General features: G+C 39.4%; 2 protein-coding genes and 1 pseudogene across 20 annotated transcripts in view; 1 reads left to right on the top strand and 2 right to left on the bottom strand.

Annotated features, from left to right (window-relative positions):
• The window catches only part of LOC125100255 (protocadherin gamma-C4), a 187,699-nt gene that overhangs the window by 58,648 nt on the left and 105,956 nt on the right, over positions 1-23,095 (bottom strand). The window contains exon 2 of one of the 19 annotated variants that reach the window (XM_047730305.1): positions 19,122-19,775. The exons of 17 other annotated variants lie outside the window; for them this stretch is intronic. In XM_047730305.1, coding sequence (XP_047586261.1) covers positions 19,122-19,775 — 654 coding nt within the window. Of the gene's footprint in view, positions 1-19,121; positions 19,776-22,073; positions 22,159-23,095 lie in introns of those variants that run through there. One more of the 19 variants, XM_047730323.1, reaches the window with a different exon arrangement.
• On the top strand, positions 14,761-15,308 carry LOC125100262 (60S ribosomal protein L21-like). Its single transcript, XM_047730338.1, has one exon. It carries the CDS (start codon positions 14,788-14,790, stop codon positions 15,268-15,270), a length of 483 nt encoding a protein of 160 aa, XP_047586294.1. The 5' UTR covers positions 14,761-14,787; the 3' UTR covers positions 15,271-15,308.
• Positions 20,176-21,594, bottom strand: LOC125100260 (protocadherin gamma-A12-like; annotated as a pseudogene).

Here is a 23,095-nt window from a genome sequence, read left to right as displayed (position 1 = left end):
TCTCTGCCTGCCTCTCTACCTACTTGTGATCTCTCTCTGTCAAATAAATAAATAAAATCTTAAAAAAAAAAAAAACGGAGGCTCTAACTGCTAGCATAAATGAGGCAGACGAGAGAATTAGTGACATAGAAGACCAAATGATGGAGAATAAAGAAGCTGAGAAAAAAAGAGATAAACAAACTACTGGATAACAAGGGGGAGAATTCAAGAGATAAGTGATACCATAAAATGAAACAATATTAGAATAATTGGAAACCCTGGAGAAGAGAGGAGGGGCAGAAGGTACACTGGAGCAAATTATAGGGGAGAACTTCCTTAATTTGGGGAATGAAACAGGCATCAAAACCCAGAAGGCACAGAAAATATCCCCACAAAATCAATTAAAATAGGTGAACACCCCAACATATATAGTAAAACTTACAAGTCTCAGAGACAAAGAGAAAATACTGAAAGCAGCTTGGGACAGAGGACTGTAACATACAATAGCAGAAGCATTAGACTGGTAGCAGACCTACCCATAGAGACCTGGGAGGCCAGAAAGACTGGCATGATATATTCAGAGCACTAAACAAGAAAGATATGGAGCCACGAATACCATATCCAGCTAGGCTGTCACTGAAAATAGGAGTGACCAAAAGCTTCCAGGACAAACAGAAACTAAAAGAATTTGCAAACACCAAACCAACCCTACAGGAAATACTGAAAGGGGTCCTCTAAGCAAAGAGAGAGCCCAAAGGTAACCAAAGACCAGAAAGGAAAAGAGACAACATACAATAACAGTCACCTTACAGGCAATACAATGGCACTAAATTCCCATCTTTCAGTAGTTACCCTGAATGTAAATGGGTTAAATGACCCAATCAAGAGACACAGGGTATCATTTTGGATAAAAAAGCAAGACTCATTGATATGCTGTCTGCAGGAAACTCACTTTAGACCCAAAGACACCTCCAGATTTAAAGTGAGGGGGTGGAAGACAATTTACCATGTTAAGGGACATCAAAAGAAAGCTGGGGTGATAATCCTTATATCAGACAAATCAGATTTTAAACCAAAGACTATAATAAGAGGGCATCTGGGTGGCTCAGTTGGTTGAGTGACTGCCTTCGGCTCAGGTTATAATCCCAGAGTCCCCAAATCGAGTCCCACATCAGGCTCCAAGCTCCACAGGGAGTCTGCTTCTCCCTTTGACCTTCTCCCCTCTCATGCTCTCTCTCTCACAAATAAATAAATAAAATCTTTAAAAAAGACTATAATAAGAGATGAGGAAGGACTCTATATCAACTTAAAGGGTCTGTACAACAAGAAGATCTAACAATTGTAAATATTTATGCCCCTAACATGGGAGCAGCCAATCATATAAGCCAATTAATAACAAAATCAAAGAAACACATTGACAATTAATACAGTAATAGTAGGGGACTTTAACATTCCCCTCACTGAAATGGACAGATCATCTAAGCAAAAGATCTACAAGGAAATAAGGGCTTTAAATGACACACTGGACAGATGGACTTCCCAGATATATTCAGAATAATCCATCCGAAAGCCACAGAATACACATTCTTCTCTAACACACATGGAACATTCTCCAGGACAGATCACATCCTGGGTCACAAATCAGGTCTCAACCATTTTTGGACCATAGTGCTTTGAAACTGGAACTCAACCACAAGAGGAAAGTTGGAAATAACTCAAATACATGGAGGCTAAAGAGCATCCTACTAAAGAATGAATGGGTCAACCAGGGAATTAAAGAAGAATTGAATTGAAAAAATTCATGGGAACAAATGAAAATCAAAACACAACTGCTCAGAATCTGGGATGCAGCAAAGGTGGTCCTATAAGAGGAAAGTATATAGCAAGACAAGCCTTTCTCAAGAAACAAGGAAGGTCTCAAATACACAACCTAACCCTACACCGAAAGGAGCTGGAGAAAGAATACCAAATAAAGCCTAAACCCAGTAGGAGAAGAGAAATAATAAAGATTAGAGCAGAAATCAATGAAATAGAAACCAAAAGAACAGTAGAACAGATCAATGAAACTAGGACCTAGTTCTTTGAAAGAATTAGTAAGATTTATAAATCCCTGACCAGACTTATCACAAAGAAAAGAGAAAGGACCCAAATTAATAAAATCATGAATGAAAAGAGGAAATATCACAACCAAAATGGAAGAAATGCAAACAATTACAAGAACATATTATGAGCAACTACACGCCAGCAAATTTGACAATCTGGAAGAAATGGATATGTTCCTAGGGATGTATAAACTACCAAAACTGAATCAGGAAGAAATTTTTAAAAACCTGAATAGACCCATAACCAACAAGGAAACTGACACAATAATCAAAAATCTCCCAAAAAACAAGAGCCCAGGGCCAGGTGGCTTCACAGAGGAATACTAGCATACATTTAAAGAAGAACTAATACCTATTCTTCTGAAACTGTTCCAAAAAATAGAAATGGAAGGAAAACTTCCTAACTCACTTTACGAGGCCAGCATTACCTTGATACTGAAAGTAGACAAAGACCCCATCAAAAAGGAGAATTACAGACAAATATCCCTGGTGAACATGGATGCAAAAATTCTCACCAAAATATTAGCTAATAGGATCCAACAGTACATTAAAAGGAGCATTCACCACAACCAAGTGGGATATATTCCTGGATTGCAAGGTTGGTTCAACATCTGCAAATCCATCAATGTGATACACTACATTAATAAAGAACAACCATATGATCCTCTCAACAGATGCAGAAAAAGCATTTGACAAAGTACAGAATCCTTTTTTGAACAAAACTCTTTGCAGTGTACATACCTCAATACCATAAAAGCCATCTATAAAAAAGCCACAGTGAGTATTATTCTCCATGGTGAAAAACTGAGAGCTTTTCCCCTAAGGTCAGGAACATGGCAGGGAAGTCCCCTATCACTATTGCTATTCTACACAGTACTAGAAGTCCTAGCAATCAGACAACAAAAAGAAATAAAAGGCCTCCAAATCAACAAAGAAGAAGTCAAACTCTCATTCTTTGCAGATATGATACTTTGTGTGGAAAACCCAAAAGACTTCATTCCAAAACTGAACTCATACAGGAATTCAGTAAAGTGTCAGGATATAAAATCAATGCACAGAAATCTGTTGCATTTCTATATGCCAACAATGAGACAGAAGAAAGAGAAATCAAGGAGTCAATCCCATTTACAACTGCACCGAAAACCATAAGATATCTAGGAATAAACCTAACCAAAGAGACAAAGAATCTGTACTCAGAAAACTACAGAATACTCATGAAAGAAATTGAGGAAGACACAAAGAAATGGAAAAACGTTCCATGCTCATGGATTGGAAGAACAAATATTGTGAGAATGTCTATGTTACCTAGAGCAATCTACACATCCAATGCAATCCTTATCAATAACAGTTTTTTTTTCAAATAAATGGAACAAATAATCCTAAAATTTATATGGAACCACAAAAGAACCCAAATAGCCAGAGGAACGTTGAAAAAGAAAACCAAAGCTGGCATCTTCACAATTCCGGGCTTTAAGCTCTATTACAAAGCTGTAATCATCAAGACAGTATGGTACTTGCACAAAAACAGACACATAGATCAATGGAACAGAATAGAGAGCCCAAAAATGGACCCTCAACTCTATGGTCAAGGAATCTTCGACAAAGCAGGAAACAATGTCCAATGGAAAAAAAGACAGTCTCTTCAACAAATGGTGTTGGACAGCCATACACAGAAGAATGAAACTGGACCATTTCCTTACACCATACACAAAAATAGACTCAAAATGGATGAAAGACTTCAATATGAGACAGGAATCCATCAAAATCCCTGAGGAGAACACATGCAGCAACCTCTTCGACCTCAGCTGCAGCAACTTCTTCCTAGAAACACTGCCAAAGGCAAGGGAAGCAAGGGCAAAAATGAACTATTGGGACTTCCTCAAGATAAAAAGCTTTTGCACAGCAAAGGAAATAGTCAACAAAACCAAAAGACCACCGACAGAATGGGAGAAGATATTTGCAAATGACATATCAGATAAGGGGCTAGTGTCTAAAATCGATAAAGAACTTATCAAACTCAATACCCAAAGAACAAACAATCAAATCAAAAAATGGGCAGAAGAAATGAACAGACATTTCAGCAAAGAAGACATTCAAATGACTAACAGACACATAAAAAAGTGCTCCACATCACTCGGCATCAGGGAAATACAAATCAAAACCACAGTGAGATACCACCTCACACCAGTCAGAATAGCTAAAATTAACAAATCAGGAAATGACAGGTGTTAGCGAGGATGCGGATAAAGGGAAACCCTCCTACACGGTTGGTGGGAATGCAAGCTGGTGAAGCCACTCTAGAAAATATGTAGGTTCCTCAAGAAGTCAAAAATAGAGCTACCCTACAACCTAGCAATTATACTACTGGGTATTTACCCCAAAGATACAAATGTAGTAATCCAAAGGGGCACCTGTACCCCAATGTTTATAGCAGCAATGTCCACAACAGCCAAACTGGAAAAAGTCCAGATGTCCATCAATAGATGAATGGATAAAGAAGATGTGGTATGTATGTATGTGTGTGCACATGTGCACACACACACACACACACACACACAAGCACGCACACACACACACACAGGAATATTATGCGGCCATCAAAAATGATATCTTGCCATTGCAATGACATGGATGGAACTAGGGGGTATTATGCTAAGCGAAGTAAGTCAATCAGAGAAAGACAATTATCATATGTCTCATTGATATGTGGAATTTGAGAAACAAGACAGAGGATCACAGGGGAAGAGAGGAAAAAATGAAACAAGATGAAACCAGAGAGGGAGACAAATCATAAGATACTCTTAATCTCAGGAAACAAACTCCTCAGTTGCTGGAGTGGAGGGGAGTGGGAGAGATGGGGTGGCTGGGTGATGGGCATTGGGGAGGGTATGTGTTATGGAGAGTGCTGTGAATTGTGTAAGACTGATAAATCACAGACCTATACCCTTAAAACAATACATTATATGTTAATAATTAAAAATACAAAAAGAAAAGAAAAAAAAAGAAAACTTACTCTGAAGACACCTATCAACATTATAAACCTATTTACTCTTTGACTCAGCAATTCTACCTTTGGGAATTCATCCCATATATATACTGCACATGAACAAAATAATATAAGCACAAGACTATTCAATGAAGTTGTCTGTGATACTCAAAGACTAGAAACATCCCAAGTATTAATTTATTTACCAGGATAATAATAAATAGCACAATGGAATACCAAGAATCTGTTTTTTAAAAAAACCTCTCCTATATATTAATACGGAAAGATTTTTAAAGGATACATTGTGGAGTCATGAACTCAAGATAGAAAACAGTATAACTTTTTTGCAAGAAACCTGGAAAAAATATATATCCATACTTGCCCCTATCTGTATAAAGAAATGCTGAAAGGATACTTAAGAAACTAATAAAATATATGGGAGCAAGAGGAAACAGCAGTAGAAGAAGAAGTCCAGAATCAGAATAAAACAATATATACCTATTATACATCCTTTTGATTTTTGAACCATGTAAATGTGTTTCTTATCACAAAATAAACGAAATTACTCAGATTAAGGTAGATGGCAAACCTAAAAGGACTCAAATGAAAAGGTGTTGGAAATATTATTAACTGGGAAAAGCAAGTTGCAGAACAGTATACTTAGTATAAAATAACCCCTGTTATGCAAAAACACACACACATATCTATATATACCAAAAAAATGCCTGGAAGTACACATAATCAAATATTAACAGCAATGAGCTCTTGGGGGTGAGTCTGGAAGCAACAGTGGGTGGGGGGAATGTGATGTTTTATTTATCTCTTTTTAAATTGAAGCATGGTTTATATACAGTGAAGAGCAAGGATCTTGAGTTCAGTGAATTTGGGCAAATGTATACACCCATATAATCCACACCTCTATCAAAATAGAAAATTTCTATCCCCTTAGGGGAAGAGGTTGTTCTACCATCATCAAGACTGTTGGTTTCAACTTAAAATGATAAATTACCATTAATTTATTCATGAAATATTCCTTTAGAGTTTAACAATGCCAAGCACTGTTACAGGCCTTAAAAATATAGCATGAAAAAAAAATAAATCCTTGCCATGTAGGAGCTTATATTCTTGTTAGGGAGAGAAAGAGAACACAGTGAGGAAGAAGCAAATATATGTCAGATGAAAGTAACAGAACAAAAATTATCTTTCAATCATGGTTACTAAGGACTGTAAAGAGTGCCTAAGGTATGTGCGGATCTATTTTCCAAGTGTATTAGTAATATTAAAATCCAACAATTCTATTATTATTGCTATGTATCCTTTTCCCAAACATTCCTAATACAAAATTTTGCTGTTTGTAAGCCAGCAATAGATGGTGAAAAGATGCTAGGCTTAAAAATTCATATGAAAAATATATAATCAAATGAAAAAAAAATTAGGCAACAACAAATTAAAACAGCCTGGTAAATTATAATCCAAACACAATTCCAGAGGCAGAAAAGAACTGGACACCAGAACTAGTCTGAAAAGTAGGGTGAGCATGAATTAAATACTGAGGTTCTCTGGGTAACATAAGTCTCTAATAATGAAAAAGTGATCAGGAAGAAAAATAAAGCACAGGACTAACATTGTGATGAGCCCCAAAACATACCAGTGTAGAGCTATCAGGACTCTTATCATGCGCAGCCTGGTAAGGATCAGCTCCCCTGAATGGATTATCACAATGGAAGGAATAAATGTAAAAGAATGGTTACCATATGTCCAACCACACTTTTAATATCTGCACTTGGATATTTCACATAATCTCAAATAACTTGTTTACAACTCCTAATTTCTCTGTAATATACCCTTCACTAGGCTTCCACAACTCACAAATGGTACCTTTGTCCATCCAGTTCCTTAGTTCACAAATCTGGAAATGATTCTTAATTCCCCCTTTCATCACTGTATTTACACAGTCAACAATATCTAATTGTGAATCTACCAGTGGCCAGGCAATGATCTTTCCAGATTTTGAGTAATAAAGAAAATAGTCCCTGACCTTAAGGAGTTTACATTCCACCATTCTACTACTGTCTTGTATCTATTTCCTAAATATATCTCCAATCCATCCATTTGTTTCTACATCCACTGCCTTCCTTTAATCCAATTCAGCACCATTTCTTAACAGAACACTGCCATGGTCTCCCATCTGTTCTTCCTACTTCCATTTATTACCCTCATAAATCAATCTGCCACACAGCAAACCAAAGAATCTTTTTAAAAATTCAAATCATATCTTGTCACTGCCTTGTTTAAAAACCATTCAAAAGCTCCTAAGTATGAAAGTACTTAGAATAAAATGCAGAATCTTTAACATTGTTGACAGAACTCTGCCTTATAATGTACCTCATGTCTACTTATTTAACGTTTTTAGCCTCCCTAGACTTTTCCAATTGCTCACCTTTTTTTAAAGGATCTTTACACCCATGATTTGCTCTGCCAATTTCTCCTTTAATCTCTTTGTTACCTACCTAACTTCTACTCATCTTTCACATCTCATGCTAACTTTATAAATTCCTGAAAGAACCTCTCCCTGATCCTCCCAGACTAGGGGAAGATCCCTATTACAAGCTCTCTTAGCATCCTTATTTTTCTCTTTGGAGGCATTTATCAGACTTATTAAAGACCATACCTTCGAAAGGAACCCATTAAGTCAAGAATCATATTTGCCTTGTTCATTGGTGCATCCTTGGAACCTAGGACAGTGTTTTGCATGTAGCAGGCACTTAATATTTGTTAATAAATGAATGAATGATTCAACCACTGCTAGACTTGGGGAAAACACTAGTGTTTACTTTGTTTTTGGATGGGCTCTTCCAACCTATATATTTCAGAGAATGGATGCCTGAGCTTAAGTAGAGGTGGCTTAAGATTATACTATACTCTTGGGGTGCCTGCGTGGCTCAGTGGGTTGGGCCTCTGCCTTCGGCTCAGGTCATGGTCTCAGTTTCCTGGGATCGAGCCCCACATTGGGCTCTCTGCTCAGCGGGGAGCTTGCTTCCCCCTCTCTCTCTGCCTGCTTCTCTGCCTACTTGTGATTCTCTCTCTCTCTCTCTGTCAAATAAATAAATAAAATCTTAAAAAAAAGATTCTCTTCTTAAAAAAAAGATTATACTATACTCTTACATTATATTCTCACTCAGTATGAGAATAGAGTACATTGCACTTCTTGCTTTTCAAAACCATAGGAAGTATTCAAAATTCAAGTTTTTCTGTAAGCCATCAACAATCAGAAAATGAAATTAAAATATATTTTATAATAACATCCAAAACCATAAAATACATAGGAATAATCTAATGAAAGATATACAATACCTCTATACTTAAAACTCGGAAACACTGCTAAGAGAAGGTAAAGATCTAAATAGATGGAAATACAATACCATTCTCATAGGTTCCAAGTCTCAATATTGTTCAGATGACCCCTCTCCCAAAAGATCTATAGATTCAGTGTAATCCCATATGAACCCTTTGCAAGCTTTTTCTTTCTCCAGAAAGTAAGAAAATGACTTTTATTTGGAAAGAGAAAGGATCATGAGTAGTCAAAACAACATGGAAAAACAACAACAAAAAGATGGATTTAACCTACCTGACTTCAAGACTTACTATAAAGCTACAATAATTTAGACAGTGTGGTTGTGGCAAAAGAACAAAGAGATCCAGGGACGCCTGGGTGGCTCAGTTGGTTAAGCAGCTGCCTTCGGCTCAGGTCATGATCCCGGCATCCTGGGATCGAGTCCCACATCGGGCTCCTTGCTTGGCGGGGAGCCTGCTTCTCCCTCTGCCTCTGCCTGCCATTCTGTCTGCCTGTGCTCGCTCGCTCTCCTCTCTCTCTGACAAATAAATAAAATCTTTAAAAAAAAAAAAAGAAAAAAAAAAGAGAGAACAAAGAGATCCATGGCACATGACAAGGAGTTGAGAAATAGACCCATTTGTATCAAATGATTTTCAACAAGGATGCCAAAGCAATTCAATAGGAAAATGACATCCTTTCAACAAATGATACTGGAAAAACGGGGCATCATATGGGAAAAAACCTTGATTCCTACCTCACTGAGTTGCTACCTCATACCACATCCAAAAATCAGTTCAAAACAAGGCAAATAGAAGAGTCAACAGATATCAAATAAGTGCCCTTTGCTCACCAGGAAAATTCAGGGCCTTCTCTAACACACTGGTAGAGAAAATACTACACAAGTTAACATAGCTTAGACAACAGAATCCACACCAATAAGGAATCCTACCACAACTAACCAATCAGACACAATTTTATACATCTTACTAGTTTTCTTTATCTTGACTTACCAGTAATTTTCTTTTCACTCTTTTCAGCTTCCTCATTACCCACTTTTCCTATATGTACTTCCCAACAGATATTTCCTTTTCCTTTTATATTTTGTATTTATATAACTTTATATATTTATATTTCCTTGTTATATTTTAGACTGTAATCTTCCAAGCCACTGACAGTGATATATAATAGGGAATTTTATATGCAAATGTTATTCTATAATTTTTCAAGTGTTTGTAAACTATAAGTTGAGTGAAAGCTATGCTAACATTATTCAGATCCACCTGACTACGTGTAACTGTCCCTACCCAGCATTCTGCTCCAGCTCAAATTCACTTAAAGTACCCAAACTGGCCACAAGGGAGTAAGAGATACTGCTCTTGGGTCCAGGTCAGGATCTGAGGTGCAGACTTGGGCAATGGAGGTTCTGTGAGGGCTACTCTTGGCCATTTGGACCCCCAGGAGGCCTGGTGGAAAACTGGCCTGTTGATGTCACCAACACGTAGGGTGGCATTTCTGCTGGAGGAGAGAGGTGACTTGTTTTTTTCTGTGGCCATGATGGTAACATTGGTAGGCTCCCAGTCCAGGGCCCCATCTGTTGCAAGTATGTAGTTATTATCAGTAGAAGATTCAATTCTGAATCTATACCAGACATGAGACCTTCCTTTTTCTGCCAAATCTGGATCCTGTGTTTTAAACAGAGTCATTACCATTGAAGGTGCAGAACTTCAGGAATCATTGTGGAAAAAGAAGTAAAAATCAGGGGTGTCTGGGTGGCTCAGTGGGTTAAGCCTCTGCCTTTGGCTCAGGTCATGATCTCAGCGTCCTAGGATGGAGACCCGCATCGCACTCTCTGCTTGGCAGGGAGCCTGCTTCCTCCTCTCTCTCTTTCTGCCTGCCTCTCTGCGTCAAATAAATAAAATCTTAAAAAAAAAAAAAACAAGAAGTAAAAATCAGCTCTGGGACTTTGTCATTATCATCCAGAATTTTGACCTCAACTATACTAGGAAACCAGTCCTCCCCCACTTCCATCATTCCTTCCTTACCAAACCACAGAACATTTTTTAATCTCATCAAAGTCCACCGTACTTTAAGTTTTTATCTCACCACAATTGTGATCAAGATTAAACTGGACACTATAAAGGGCTATAAAGACATATCTGATATCCACACTGCTACTTTCATATGGGTCAGTGACCTTCATCCTCACCATGGAGATGTCCAGGAGGCATGTATAGCTGCATCGACTACAAGGGTGGGGATCTGAGCAGTACTGCTTCAGGGCCATCTTTGCCATCTAAGGCTATCAGGACTAAACCGCATGAGTTTCGCTTTTCCTAGCCTAGTGGCTTCTCTAACACAGGCTTAACATATTTGTTTCCACTTTGGTCTCTGTTACTTCAAAGACAAAGTGTTGCTGCTAAGCTGGCAATTTTGTAAAGTAATTGTTTCCAACATCAGTATCTTCTGTAGGTTCTATTATAAATCTTGCCCCAAGCTGGGTCAATTCAGATATTTGAGTATTGAGTATTATCATTGGCACCTTGCACATCTATATTAAGGTGGAAAACATGTAAAGGATTTTCAACTACCACTCCAAACATTTGATACAAACTATGGTATATGGCTTTATATGTTCCAGGTCCATCCTGTTACAAGTGTCTACTTTCTTCACTCAGAGTGAACTATTCCTTTTCCACATTAATCCACAGCTTCTGAACAAGCAAGTCCTGGACACCTAGGCTCCATATCTTTGACAAGGTCCCATGAGGAAAGTCATCCAGCAAGAACCTTTATAGATCTCCTTGTTAATCCCTATTTTCATAATGACTCACAGTAGCGCTCTGAGTCCCTGCCTTAGGACTGCAACCTGAAGTAAGGAGAGCTCAGTGTTTTGGAGAGTTGAAACGAAGAGAAAGATGTTTCTCAATGGAATCTACAGGCTGAAAGGTAGTATACTGTACAGGCTTATTCTACCAATTAAATATTCCTGGGAATTCATATTCTCAGTGACTCCACCATATGAGGTCAAAGTTATGACTGCTTTTTATATTTTCTTGATACTTAAGATAATTTTTAGGCTATCCCTTTAAAAAATTTTTTTGTACAGAAGCTTTATTTTTTTTCATATAACACAGATTCAGGATGAACTACTGGCTGGATCTGCAGCTGCAAATATATAGGAAGCTTCCAAGAAGTCACACAATAAAAAAAGAAGTTACACAATATGAAAAGATCATGTATTAAGGCAATTATTTATTTCTGTATTCTTTGTAAATACCTAGTACTGCCATTGCTGGACCATAGAGAAGTTCTATTTTTAACTTTTTGATGATCCTCCATACTGTTTTCCAGAATGGCTGCACCAGTTTGCATTCCCACCAACAGTGGAAGAGGGTTCCCCTTTCTCTGCATCCTCACCAACATCTGTTGTTTCCTGTATTAATTTTAGCCATTCTGCCAGGTGTGAGATGATATCTCATTGTGGTTTTGATTTGTATTTCCTTGATGATGAGTAATGAACAACTTTTCATGTGCCTGTTAGTACATCGGGATGTCTTCTTTCTGGATGTCTGTTCATGTCTTCTGCCCATTTCTTAACTGGATTATTTGTTTTGGGGGCAAAGAACTTGATAAGTTCTTTATAGATTTTGGATAACCACCCCCCCTTTTTAAAGAATATTTTATTTATTTATATTTAAGATTTTATTTATTTATTTGAGAGAGAGAGAAATAGAGAGAACATGAGAAGGGAGAAGGTCAGAGGGAGAAGCAGACCTCCCCACCCCAGAGCTGGGAGCCGGATGCAAGACTCGATCCCAGGACTCTGGGATCATGACCTGAGCCAAAGGCAGAGGCTTAACCAACTGAGCCACCTAGGCACCCCTGGATACTAGCCCTTGATCTGATATGTCAGTGCAAATATCTTCTCCCATTACATTGGTTGTCTTTTAGTTTCATAAATGGTTTCCTTCACTGTGCAGAAGCTTTTTATCTTGATGAAGTCCCAATAGTTCATTTGCTTTTATTTCCCTTGCCTCTGGCAACATGTCTAGTAAGAAGCTGCTGCAGCCGAGTCAAAGAGGTTGCTGCCTGTGTTCTCCTCTAGGATTTTGATGGTTTCCTGTCAAATGTAGGTCCTTCATCCATTTTGAATTTATTTTTGTGTATGGTGTAAGAAAGCGGTCCAGTTTCATTCTCTTGCATGCTGTTGTCCAGTTTTCCCAATACCATTTGTTGAAGAGACTTGTCTTTTTACCATTGGATATTCTTTCCTGCTTTGTCAAAGACGACCATTTGGTTGTGGGTCCATTTCTGGGTTTGCTATTCCACTCCACTGATCTATGTTAGAGACCACTTTCTAATCACTGAACTGAAGCCTTTTACTGAATATTTAGAAGAGGTATAAATCATTGTGTGAAATGCTTCAGAGACTTAAAGATGAACTAAGATGGGTTAAGGACAATGGGGAGAGGATATGCTATGGTGAGTGCTGTGAAGTGTGTAAGCCTGACGATTCATAGACCTGTACCCCTGGGGCTAATAATACATTATATGTTAATAAAAAATAAAAAATTAAATGAAAAAAGATGAACAGAGAAATTATATTTGTCATTAATGACATACATAGATCTTTTTATGGCTTCTCTAACAGAAATTGCAGAAGTATTGAGTCAGTGATTTATCTGATGACAATTTCTTCACACCTTTGTGAACCAGAACTCTTCCCATTTTGTATTAAGGAAACTCTTCCTCTATCAAAGATCTTTTTCAATCACCTTTGCCATAGGCTATCTCTTCCTATTAATATTTTAAGAATCCCAAACAATATATTCTTTTTTAAAAGATTTTTTAATTTAATTATTGGACAGAGAGAGAGATCACAAGTAGGCAGAGCAGCAGGCAGAGAGAGAGGGGGAAGCAGGCAGAGAGCCTGATGCAGGGGTGGATCCCAGGACCCTGAGATCATGACCTGAGCCGAAGGCAGAGACTTAACCCACTGAGCCACCCAGGCACCCCTTAAACAATATATTCTTTTATTGGTAACTTTTCATTATACATGGTTTCCTAAAAATGAACTCTTACATTTAACTCAGGAGAGTCAATCTCTTTCCTAATATATACACTCACTACTTTGATCAATATCCCTTCACAGTTTGCTTAAAAATTTTTTTAAAGTAACTTTATTGAGATATAGTTGATACACAAAGAACTACACATATTTAATGTGAAGGTGTTTAATTTTTAGAACTTGGTATCTTGCATGAAAAAAGCAGGTTTTTCACCAGAAAAATTCAATTCATGATCACAGCTATACTGTTACATGTAACTGAGAAAACTGATACAGTCCTCTCATTTATCTTTAGCCTTCTAATTCATTTTAAAATGATCTATGGGTTGCACAGTCTCAACAAGTTGTGCAGTCTCACCAAGGATCCTAGCCTATTTCTGCTTCAAAGAGCACAATATCTCTTCTAGAATGAATATGGGGGAAGAGTATCTGTTGAAAGATTACATTTCAACTTTAGATGCTATGAAATAGCAAAGCTGCAACTTTTAAATTATACCTGAATACTTTAACTTATTAGATTAAGTGAATGCAAACCCATCATTCTTAACCTATAGGAAGATAAGCCAAGTTCTCAATGTAATTTCATTAGTGGAACCAGCACAAAAATAAACAACCAAAACCACTGCCTACTCTAAAAAAACCAACAAAGATCCTAATTATCAATCCTAAGTTATCAACAAATATCACTAAATACATTATGTTAGGGGTGCCTGGGTGGCTCAGGTAATGATCCTGGGGTCCTGGGTTGAGACCTGCTTTGGTCTCCCTGCTCAATGGGGTGTCTTCTTCTTCCTCTCCCCCTGCTTGTACACACACTCTCTTTCTAATAAATAAATATCTTAAAAATAATACATGATATTAACTTAAACTCTCATGTGGCCAAAACTAAGTAACTCCAGCTTTCAGCTTTTGATGCTCCATTCTCCAGTTAAATCATTCTAGCAATCCTAATGGAGTCAATAGGTCCTTTAAATAAGAAATTTCATAGGACCCTTGTTTAGGTTTCACTATGGTTCAGAAAGAGAAAAAGAGGGGTGCCTGGGTGGCTCAGTTCGTTAAATGTCTGTCTTCAGCTCAGGTCATAGTCCCGGAGTTCCAAGATAGAGCCCTGTATCAGGCTCCCTGCTCTCCTTCTTCCCCTCACCCCACTCATGTGCACTCTCTCTCTTTCAAATGAATGAATGAATGAATGAATGAATGAATAAATAAATAAATAAATAAAATCCTGTTTAAAACTTTCCCACGTCATTTTAAGCCATTAAAAAAAGGAAAGAAACCCCTTTCGGCCGGAACCGCCATCTTCCAGTAATTTGCCAAAATGACCAACACAAAGGAAAAGAGGAGAGGTACCCGGTACATGTTCTCTAGGCCTTTTAGAAAACATGGAGTTGTTCCTTTGGCCACATACATGCGAATCTACAAGAAAGGTGATACTGTGGACATCAAGGGAATGGGCACTGTTCAAAAGGGAATGCCCCACAAATGTTACCATGGCAAAACTGGAAGAGTCTACAATGTTACTCAGCATGCTGTTGGTATTGTTGTAAACAAACAAGTTAAGGGCAAGATTCTTGCCAAGAGAATTAATGTACACACTGAGCATATTAAACATTCAAAGAGCCGAGATAGCTTCCTGAAGCGTGTAAAGGAAAATGATCAGAAAAAGAAGGAAGCCAAAGAGAAAGGTACTTGGGTTCAGCTGAAGCATCAGCCTGCTCCAACCAGAGAAGCACATTTCATGAGAACCAATGGAAAGGAGCCCGAACTGCTGGAACCCATTCCCTATGAATTCATGGCATGATAAATATAAAGAAGATAAAAGACCTCAAGACTGTAAAATTGTTTCTCTTAATTGAGTAGAAGTGTAGTGTCCTTTCCCCGAAAAAAATATTTAAAGCAAACTTTGTGTCCTAATTAAAAAAAAAAAAAGAAAGAAAAATTAACACTCATAAAACTGTCCCATCAAAACAATGGTTCTCCCATCTTTTAAGACCCCAGATGGGCTTCTCAATCAATAATGTGCCTAGGAAGATCTTCTGCCCCTTCTGCCATGTGAGGACACAGCCAAAAATCTGTGATCTACAAGAAAGCCCTCATCTGACCATCCTGGCACCTTTATCTCAGAATTCCAGCCTTCCAAACAGTAAGCAATACATTTCTGCTGTTTATAAATTACCTATCACCTAATCCCCCTAGGTGAGAGGAATCAATTGATACAAACCAGTTACAAAATAAGTCATGGGGATGTAATATACAGAAAAGGGAATACAGTCAATAATACTGTAATGACTCTGTGTGGTGACAGACAGTAACTAGATCTATTGAGTGATCATTTCATAATGTATAAAAATAATGAGGGGCGCCTGGGTGGCTCAGGTCATGATCTCGGAGTCATGGATTTTGCAGAGTCCACTAGAAATTACTTCCCTCTCCCTCTGCTCCTCCCCCGATCACGTGCTCTCTCTCTCAAATTAAAAAAAAAAAAAAAACTTAAAAAAATTTTTTAAAAAGATTTTATTTATTTGACAGACAGAGATCACAAGTAGGCAGAGAGGCAGGCAGAGAGGGAGGAAGGGAAGCAGGCCCCCTGCCAAGCAGAGAGCCTGACGCAGGGCTCCATCCCAGAACCCTGGGATCATGACCCGAGCCAAAGGCAGAGGCTTTAACCCACCGAGCCACCCGGGTGCCCCTAAAAAAAACTTTTAAAAAAATACTGAATCACTAGGTCATGCACCTGAAGCTAACATAATATTGTTTCAATTATAATTCAATTTTTAAACAAGTTTAAAAAAGAATGTACCTAAGGACTTTTTTTTTAAGATTATTTACTTAAGAGAGACAATGAGCAAAAGAAAAGAGTACATAAGCAGGGGCAGAGGGTGAGGGAGAAGCAGACTCTCCTACTGGGCAGGGAGCCCAACACTGGGCTCATGGGGCTTGACCCCAGGACTGCAGGACCATAACCTGAACGTAAGCCACCCAGGCACCCCTAAGCTTTTTAAATTAGCTTTCATAAAAACTTTAGAATAGTTTTATTTCCACTCACAGGTCAACCCATAAGACAACCAGGAGAACACACAAATTATTACTTTTCCCAACAGAATGTCAAGTGTGCTGACACTAAAAGCTTTTTATAGCAACAGTGTAAAAAAATGGCTACCAGTAAGTACCTATTATGAACCCGGCGGTTTATATGTTATCACTAGTCCCTCACCACAATCTTTCAAATTATGCATTATTGTCCCAATTTTGTTGAACCTGACAGACATGAAATAACTTGTCAAAGGTCACAAAATTAGTGGTACCTCATTTTGAAGCTGCTACTTTTCTATCAAACTACATCTTAGAATACCAATAGCAGGTAATTCCTAGAGCACACACATTTGTTCTTTCACTCACTCAACAAATAAGTGAAGCCAATTTAGCTCACCTAGAAGCATTAGTTGTGATCACAGATTCTTGAGATTCAGCTTAAGGGTCATGATTGTTCATTGCCCTAACTTTCAATGATTTGTCTCTAAATCAGGTGAAGTGAACAGAAGTCAGCAGGTTACCCAAATAATTTCTATTGTACATTATGTCTTTCATTTTGAATTGACCACCATGTGTGAACTGGCCTTCTGATAAACATTTTTTTAAAGATTTTATTTATTTATTTGTCAGAGACAGAGGGAGAGAGAGTGAGCGAGCACAGGCAGACAGAGAGGCAGGCAGAGGCAGAGGAAGAAGCAGGCGCCCTGCCAAGCAAGGAGCCCGATGTGGGACTAGATCCCAGGACGCTGGGATCATGACCTGAGCTGAAGGCAGCCGCTTAACCAACTGAGCCACCCAGGTGTCCCTTTTTTTTTTTTTTTAAAGATTTTATTTATTCTGATAAACATTTTGATAGCTTTTACAAAACAGGAGGTCAAATTGCCCTCCAATTCCATTGACATCATTTAGAAAGCTCTACTTACTACGTTCCATTTGGAACTACATGTCAATACAAAATTTGCATTTTCAGGTAGACTCAAAAACTTCCTTTTAAATATATCAGACAAACAGAACCATACTATGTTTCCTTTTTTTTTTTTTTGTACTTTGTACAAAGCATAAAGTGACATGTCAATTCATTAACAGTAACTGTCGCAATTTAGGGCCATTTAATTACCTTTCTTTCCCAAATGATTTCTAATCTCTTTTACAATTCTAGATACTAACTTTTGTATTTTTGAAAGGAGACAGGTAACAAAGAGAAACTAATAAGGATGCTATGATTCCCTACTCCTTTACGGAACTCACCCAAAGATCCAGACTTATTTTTTTTTAAATTTTAATTATTTATTTGACAGAGAGAGAGAGATCACAAGTAGGCAGAGAGGCAGGCAGAGAGAGAGGAGGAAGCAGGCTCCCTGCCAAGCAGAGAGCCTGATGTGGGGCTCAATCCCAGGACCCTGAGATCATGACCTGAGCCAAAGGCAGAGGCTTTAACCCACTGAGCCACTCAGGTGCCCCCAAAGATCCAGACTTCTTACAGGTTCCAGCAACGCCTTCCCAAGAATAATATGTATTAGCATTCGATTTAGGTTCAACATTATACAATAAGCGTTAGGTTCTCAAAAAAACACTTAGAATCTAAGCACTTCCCAGAATTTTTTCCATGTGTCAAAGTTACGGAAACTTACAAAAGAAGACTACTGAAAATGCACCACATTACCAACAATGCACTCAAAACACAATTTGTTAACTTGAATGCTTCACAAAGTCATCATCAAGATCATCAGTGTGGATAAATTAAGGAAATATCTTGCCTGGAAACACATACATACATTGCATTCCCAAAATCTGCAATTGGGATGAAAAATAATCTCTTCAGTTTTTCTTCAGGACAACATTTACACTGTTTGCATATATTTTTTTAAAGATTTTACTTTTAGGTAATTTCTACACCCAACATGGGGTTTGAACTCACATCCCCAGATCAAGAGTAGCATGCTCTACTAAGCCAGTGGTTACCTCTGTTTGGATAATACAATGACAAAGTTTTAAGCATGTAGGAAATACACTGGGTATATCTGGAAGCTCAAGAATTGTGTGAAACCATGAAATGACTTAGCACCTAAGAAAGTATAAACGCATGCATCCCTAATGACCAGAATTACTTCACTTTAAAAGAAACTAACTGCAGCTTATGAATTTGTTAGCAACTTCATGTGTACTTAGAAACCCCTCTACTCATAAAAGTTTATTTCAAATTGCATTTATACTTTTCACAAATTAGAGTGAATCCCTCTACAAGAATTTGGGTTTTTAACGGATAAATGGGCATCAGATGTTCAACATAAAAATGCTACACGTCCAAAGGTAAATAAAAAGACCAGTTAAAAGAAGGTATAGCTGGTTAATTAAATTAGAAAAAACCTGAGTATTTTAAAATGTACCAAGGAGGTTATAAATTTATACATATATAGATAAATAATACATGAACACTGTTATAAATAAGGTACGAGAGAAGGCATGAAGGAAGGCCTCAGAGAAGGCCTCCAAGTTGTCCTTCGTATCCACCACGCATATATAAATTTTTTGGTGTCTGCTTTCTAAATTCGAAATACACACTACCCACACTAAGAGATATTTTGTTCAGAACCCACAGAATATTTGATAGGTACTCACCTGAATTAATGCATTACTGTCTTTAGAAAACGCTGAACTACCTGACAGCAAAAGAGGCTCGCTTTTCCCACAGCTCTCCTGGCTGATGAGCGTGTCCGCATAGTTGGGCTGGGGGAAGATCAGGTGACTCTTGCGCGAGTCCGCGGTGAGGGAGACCTCGTGCGAATAGGTCTGCAGGAAAGCCCGCACCCCGTCCACGCCCACGAAGTGCGAGGCCGGCACGCCCACCAGCCCGCCTCCTGAAGCCTGGAGCACACGCGACGCGTGCCAGCGCCTCAGCCTGAGCGCCAGCAGCACGATGACGAAGGCGAGGAAGACGCAGGAGACTGCCGCCACCGCCACCACCAGATAGAGCGTGAGGTCCGCATCGTCTGGGTCGGCGGGGGTCCCGATGCTGCCCAGGTCCGCCAGGACGTCCGGGATGCTGTCGGCCACGGCCACGGTGAGCGTGACGGTGGCCGACAGAGGGGGCTGCCCGTGATCCTGCACCGCCACCACCAGGCTCTGCTTGAGCGCGTCTCTGTCCAGCAGGGCCCGCGCTGTGCGCACCTCGCCCGTGTGCAGCCCCACCGCGAAGAGCCCTGGCTCGCTGGCCTTGAGCAGGCGGTAGGACAGCCAGGCGTTCTGGCCAGAGTCTCTGTCCACCGCCACCACCTTGGTGACCAGGTACCCAGGCTCTGCGGAGCGGGGTGCCAGCTCCACATCTGTTGAGCCATCGGTGGGGGGGGGAGGGGAGTACAGAATCTCTGGCATGTCGTTTTGGTTCAACACCAACAGGCTCAGAGATACGTTGCTGCTGAGCGGAGGGTCACCGCTGTCATGGGCCATCACTTGTAGATGCAAGTCTTGGAATCATTCATAGTCGAAGGAACACAGGGCACATAGAATGCCAGTGTCGGAGTTGATGGAGATGTAGGAGGATATGGGTGTTCTGAGAAGGGTGTCCTCCGCCAGTGAGTAAGTGACCTGGGCGTTCTTTCCATAGTCGGAGTCATAGGCAGTCACAGACACTATGGAGGCTCCTCTAGGGTTGTTCTTCATGATATAGGCAGAGTAGAAAGCATCAGAGAAGGCAGGCAGGTTGTCATTGGTGTCTGCTACTTTCAGTGAGATGTGAGTTTCCGTGGACAGGGAAAGACTTTCTCTGTCACTGGCGGTCACGGTGATGATGTAGCTAGGAACTGTTACTGTAGTAATTTCCATAAGACTTTTCTAATTTAAATGGCAGATTCTTGGGGCGCCTGGGTGGCTCAGTGGGTTAAGCCTCTGCCTTCCGCCCAGGTCATGATCTCAGGGTCCTGGGATTGAGATTCTCTCAGATGAAACAGATCACTTGTCCATTTTCCCCAGAGTCTTCATCATTTATATTTAAAAGGGCAATTAATGTCCCTCTGGGAGAGTTTTCCAGAATAGGGCTGGGGAGAGAGGTGACAACTACTTCAGGGGCGTTATCATTCATGTCCAATACTGTGATCAAGACTCTAGCTTGTGCAGAATATCCTGCATTATCCACAGCTTGCACTTCCATCTCATAGAATCCTCGATTCCTTGTGGTTCAGCTCCCCTATTGTTGAAATTGTCCCTAAATTAGCATCTAGTTTGAAAACTTGAGCTGCCTTGTTGTCCACATAATGGAAGGAATACATCACTTCAGCACTGGCTCCTTCATCAGGGTCAGTGGTGCTTACCCGAAGCAGCTTAGTGCCTATGACCACATTCTCTGGAACACTCATGTGGTACTCGAACTGTGCAAATACTGGTGCATTGTCATTCACATCAACTACCATCACATTGATGCGCACAGTGCCTGTGCGGATTGGGTCACCCCCAGAGCCATGAGAACAAGGTAATGAATAGCCTTCTGCTCCCGGTCCAAGGCGTGCTCCAAAACCAATTCTGGGTACGTGTTACCATCCGCTCAGCTTTGCACGTCCAGAAAGAAGTCAGTATTACTACTGAGTCAGCAGCTCTGGAGACAGTCCTTCCCGATATCCAGATCCCAAGTGTGGGGAAGAGGGAACTGCAACCCAGTGGCTGCGTTTTCACTCACTTTTATTTCTAATTCATCTTCCCAGAAATAGGGGGCATTATTGTTGATGTCTCTCACTTCTACCACAACCCTGTATATTTTTACTTTATCCTCCAGCAAAATCTCCAGATTTGACACTTTAAGACCCCCCATGCAGAGTTCTTCCCAGTCTACCCTGCCTGCGAAGATAAGGTTGCTGCTTCGAAGGTTTGGAGCGATAAGTTGAGTTGTACCTCTGGAGGCTATACCGACTCCGCGCTCCTCTAGTTCCTGGGGCTCCAACCCCAGGTCCTTGGAGATGTTTCCCATCCTAGAGCCTTTCTCCAGCTCCTCAGGAAGTGAATAGTGAATTTGGGTGCACCCAGTTTCCCATAGATTCCCCAGGAGAACTCCCAGCAGGACAAGCCCTTTTCAGTCCTGATGCAGTCGCTCAGGAATCATCATCGCTTTCCTGGAGAATATTAGTTCCAATTTGTCCCTAGACCACCCAAGTCAGGACCAGTTTTTCCCATCTTCAGAATCCAACATTTTCTTCATAGTCCCGGAGATGATTAGTTGCTATCTGGGCTTTGTGCTACAGGTGCCTGCAGGGCAAGCAGGAGGCAAGCAGGATCTCTGTTTTTCTCTCCCTGATTGGTGAACAGTGGTGCTCAGAGTCCTAACCAATTACTGCACAATCTTCAACTCCAGGAAGGATCTTTGGTTTTTGTACCGCAAATAGCTCCACTTACTGTTCCTCAAATAGGGTTGTAAGTGGAGCCAACTAAAAAATTACAGTGCTCCTTTTACTAGGAATTTCAGTCAACTTCTTTGTATTTCCCTAAAATTTTTCATATAGAGCTGCTTTCTTGAGATTATTTTCCGTAGTTGTATTGTTTTTCCAATAACCTTTCAAATGAATTTGAAGTTTCTATACAAAGTAATTTTAACTGTATAACTTTAGTGCACCTAGTTTGATATCACCACTCCCAAAAAACACCTATTATGGGACATCTTCCTAGGTGTTTCCTGTTTTTGAAAAATCATAGAATAAATTAAACTTTCTCACTCGGCTGTGATAAGGGGCAGGTTTTTATAAGTCTTAAATATACTTAGAGGAGCTATTTTAAAAGGTTGCCAATATTTAATATTTAGAAATCAAAATTGCACAATATGGAAACCTAAAAATAGGAAATGCAATTGTATATATTATCAGAAGCACATGAACAAGAAGTCAAGTGAATAAGACACATTAACATTTTTAGGACAGAATGGAAGCATTTCAACTTGCATTTACTGGAAGTAAGGGTAGTACTTTACAACATACTAACACATTTTATTTCAAAACCATGTTTGAGAAAATTAGCAATCCAAAGAATAGTAAAAACTTACCTTTTTCTGAGTAACAAACCCAATTCCATTTACTGAAAATGACTGGTAATACATTTGAAACCCATCAATATTAAGAAAAAAATTCCCACTATTCTGCTTTCATTAATGTAAATGTTTGGATTCTGAGGATAAGCATATTTGGCAAGCCTACCACAACATATCTTTAAAGCTGGAAGGAAATCTACAGAGTTCTGAGAAAATATTGGGAATAAAATTGGCCTTTTCAGTGGGATTCAAAAAATCCTTAGCAAATGTAATGGACTATTATTAAAATACTACTCTGTCCTTTAGGGAAAAAAGCCTTTCATGGTGCCTGGGTGGCTCAGTCAGTTAAACCTCTGCTGTCTGTTAAGCATCTGCCTTCAGCTCAGGTCATTATCCAGAGTTCTGAGATGGAGGCCTGGGTCTGGCTCCCTGATCAGCGGGGAGTCTGTTTCTCCCTCTGCTTCTGCCTCTCCCTAGCTAGTGCTCTGTCTCTTGAATAAATAAAATCTTTAAAAGATTTTTAAAAAACTTTTCTTATGCATTTTACTCACTTTGTGATTATGAAGAAAAAGGCTTATATACTCAAAAT

This window comes from Lutra lutra, chromosome 5 (genome assembly GCF_902655055.1).
Source record: "Lutra lutra chromosome 5, mLutLut1.2, whole genome shotgun sequence".
Taxonomy (NCBI): Eukaryota; Metazoa; Chordata; class Mammalia; order Carnivora; family Mustelidae; genus Lutra; species Lutra lutra.
Note: the sequence above shows the minus strand (reverse complement) of the source record. Positions and strands in the feature narration are given on the sequence as shown.

Excerpts from the sequence above, each read along its gene's own strand:
- LOC125100262 (XM_047730338.1), top strand. The coding sequence starts at position 14,788 with ATGACCAACACAAAGGAAAAGAGGAGAGGTACCCGGTACATGTTCTCT.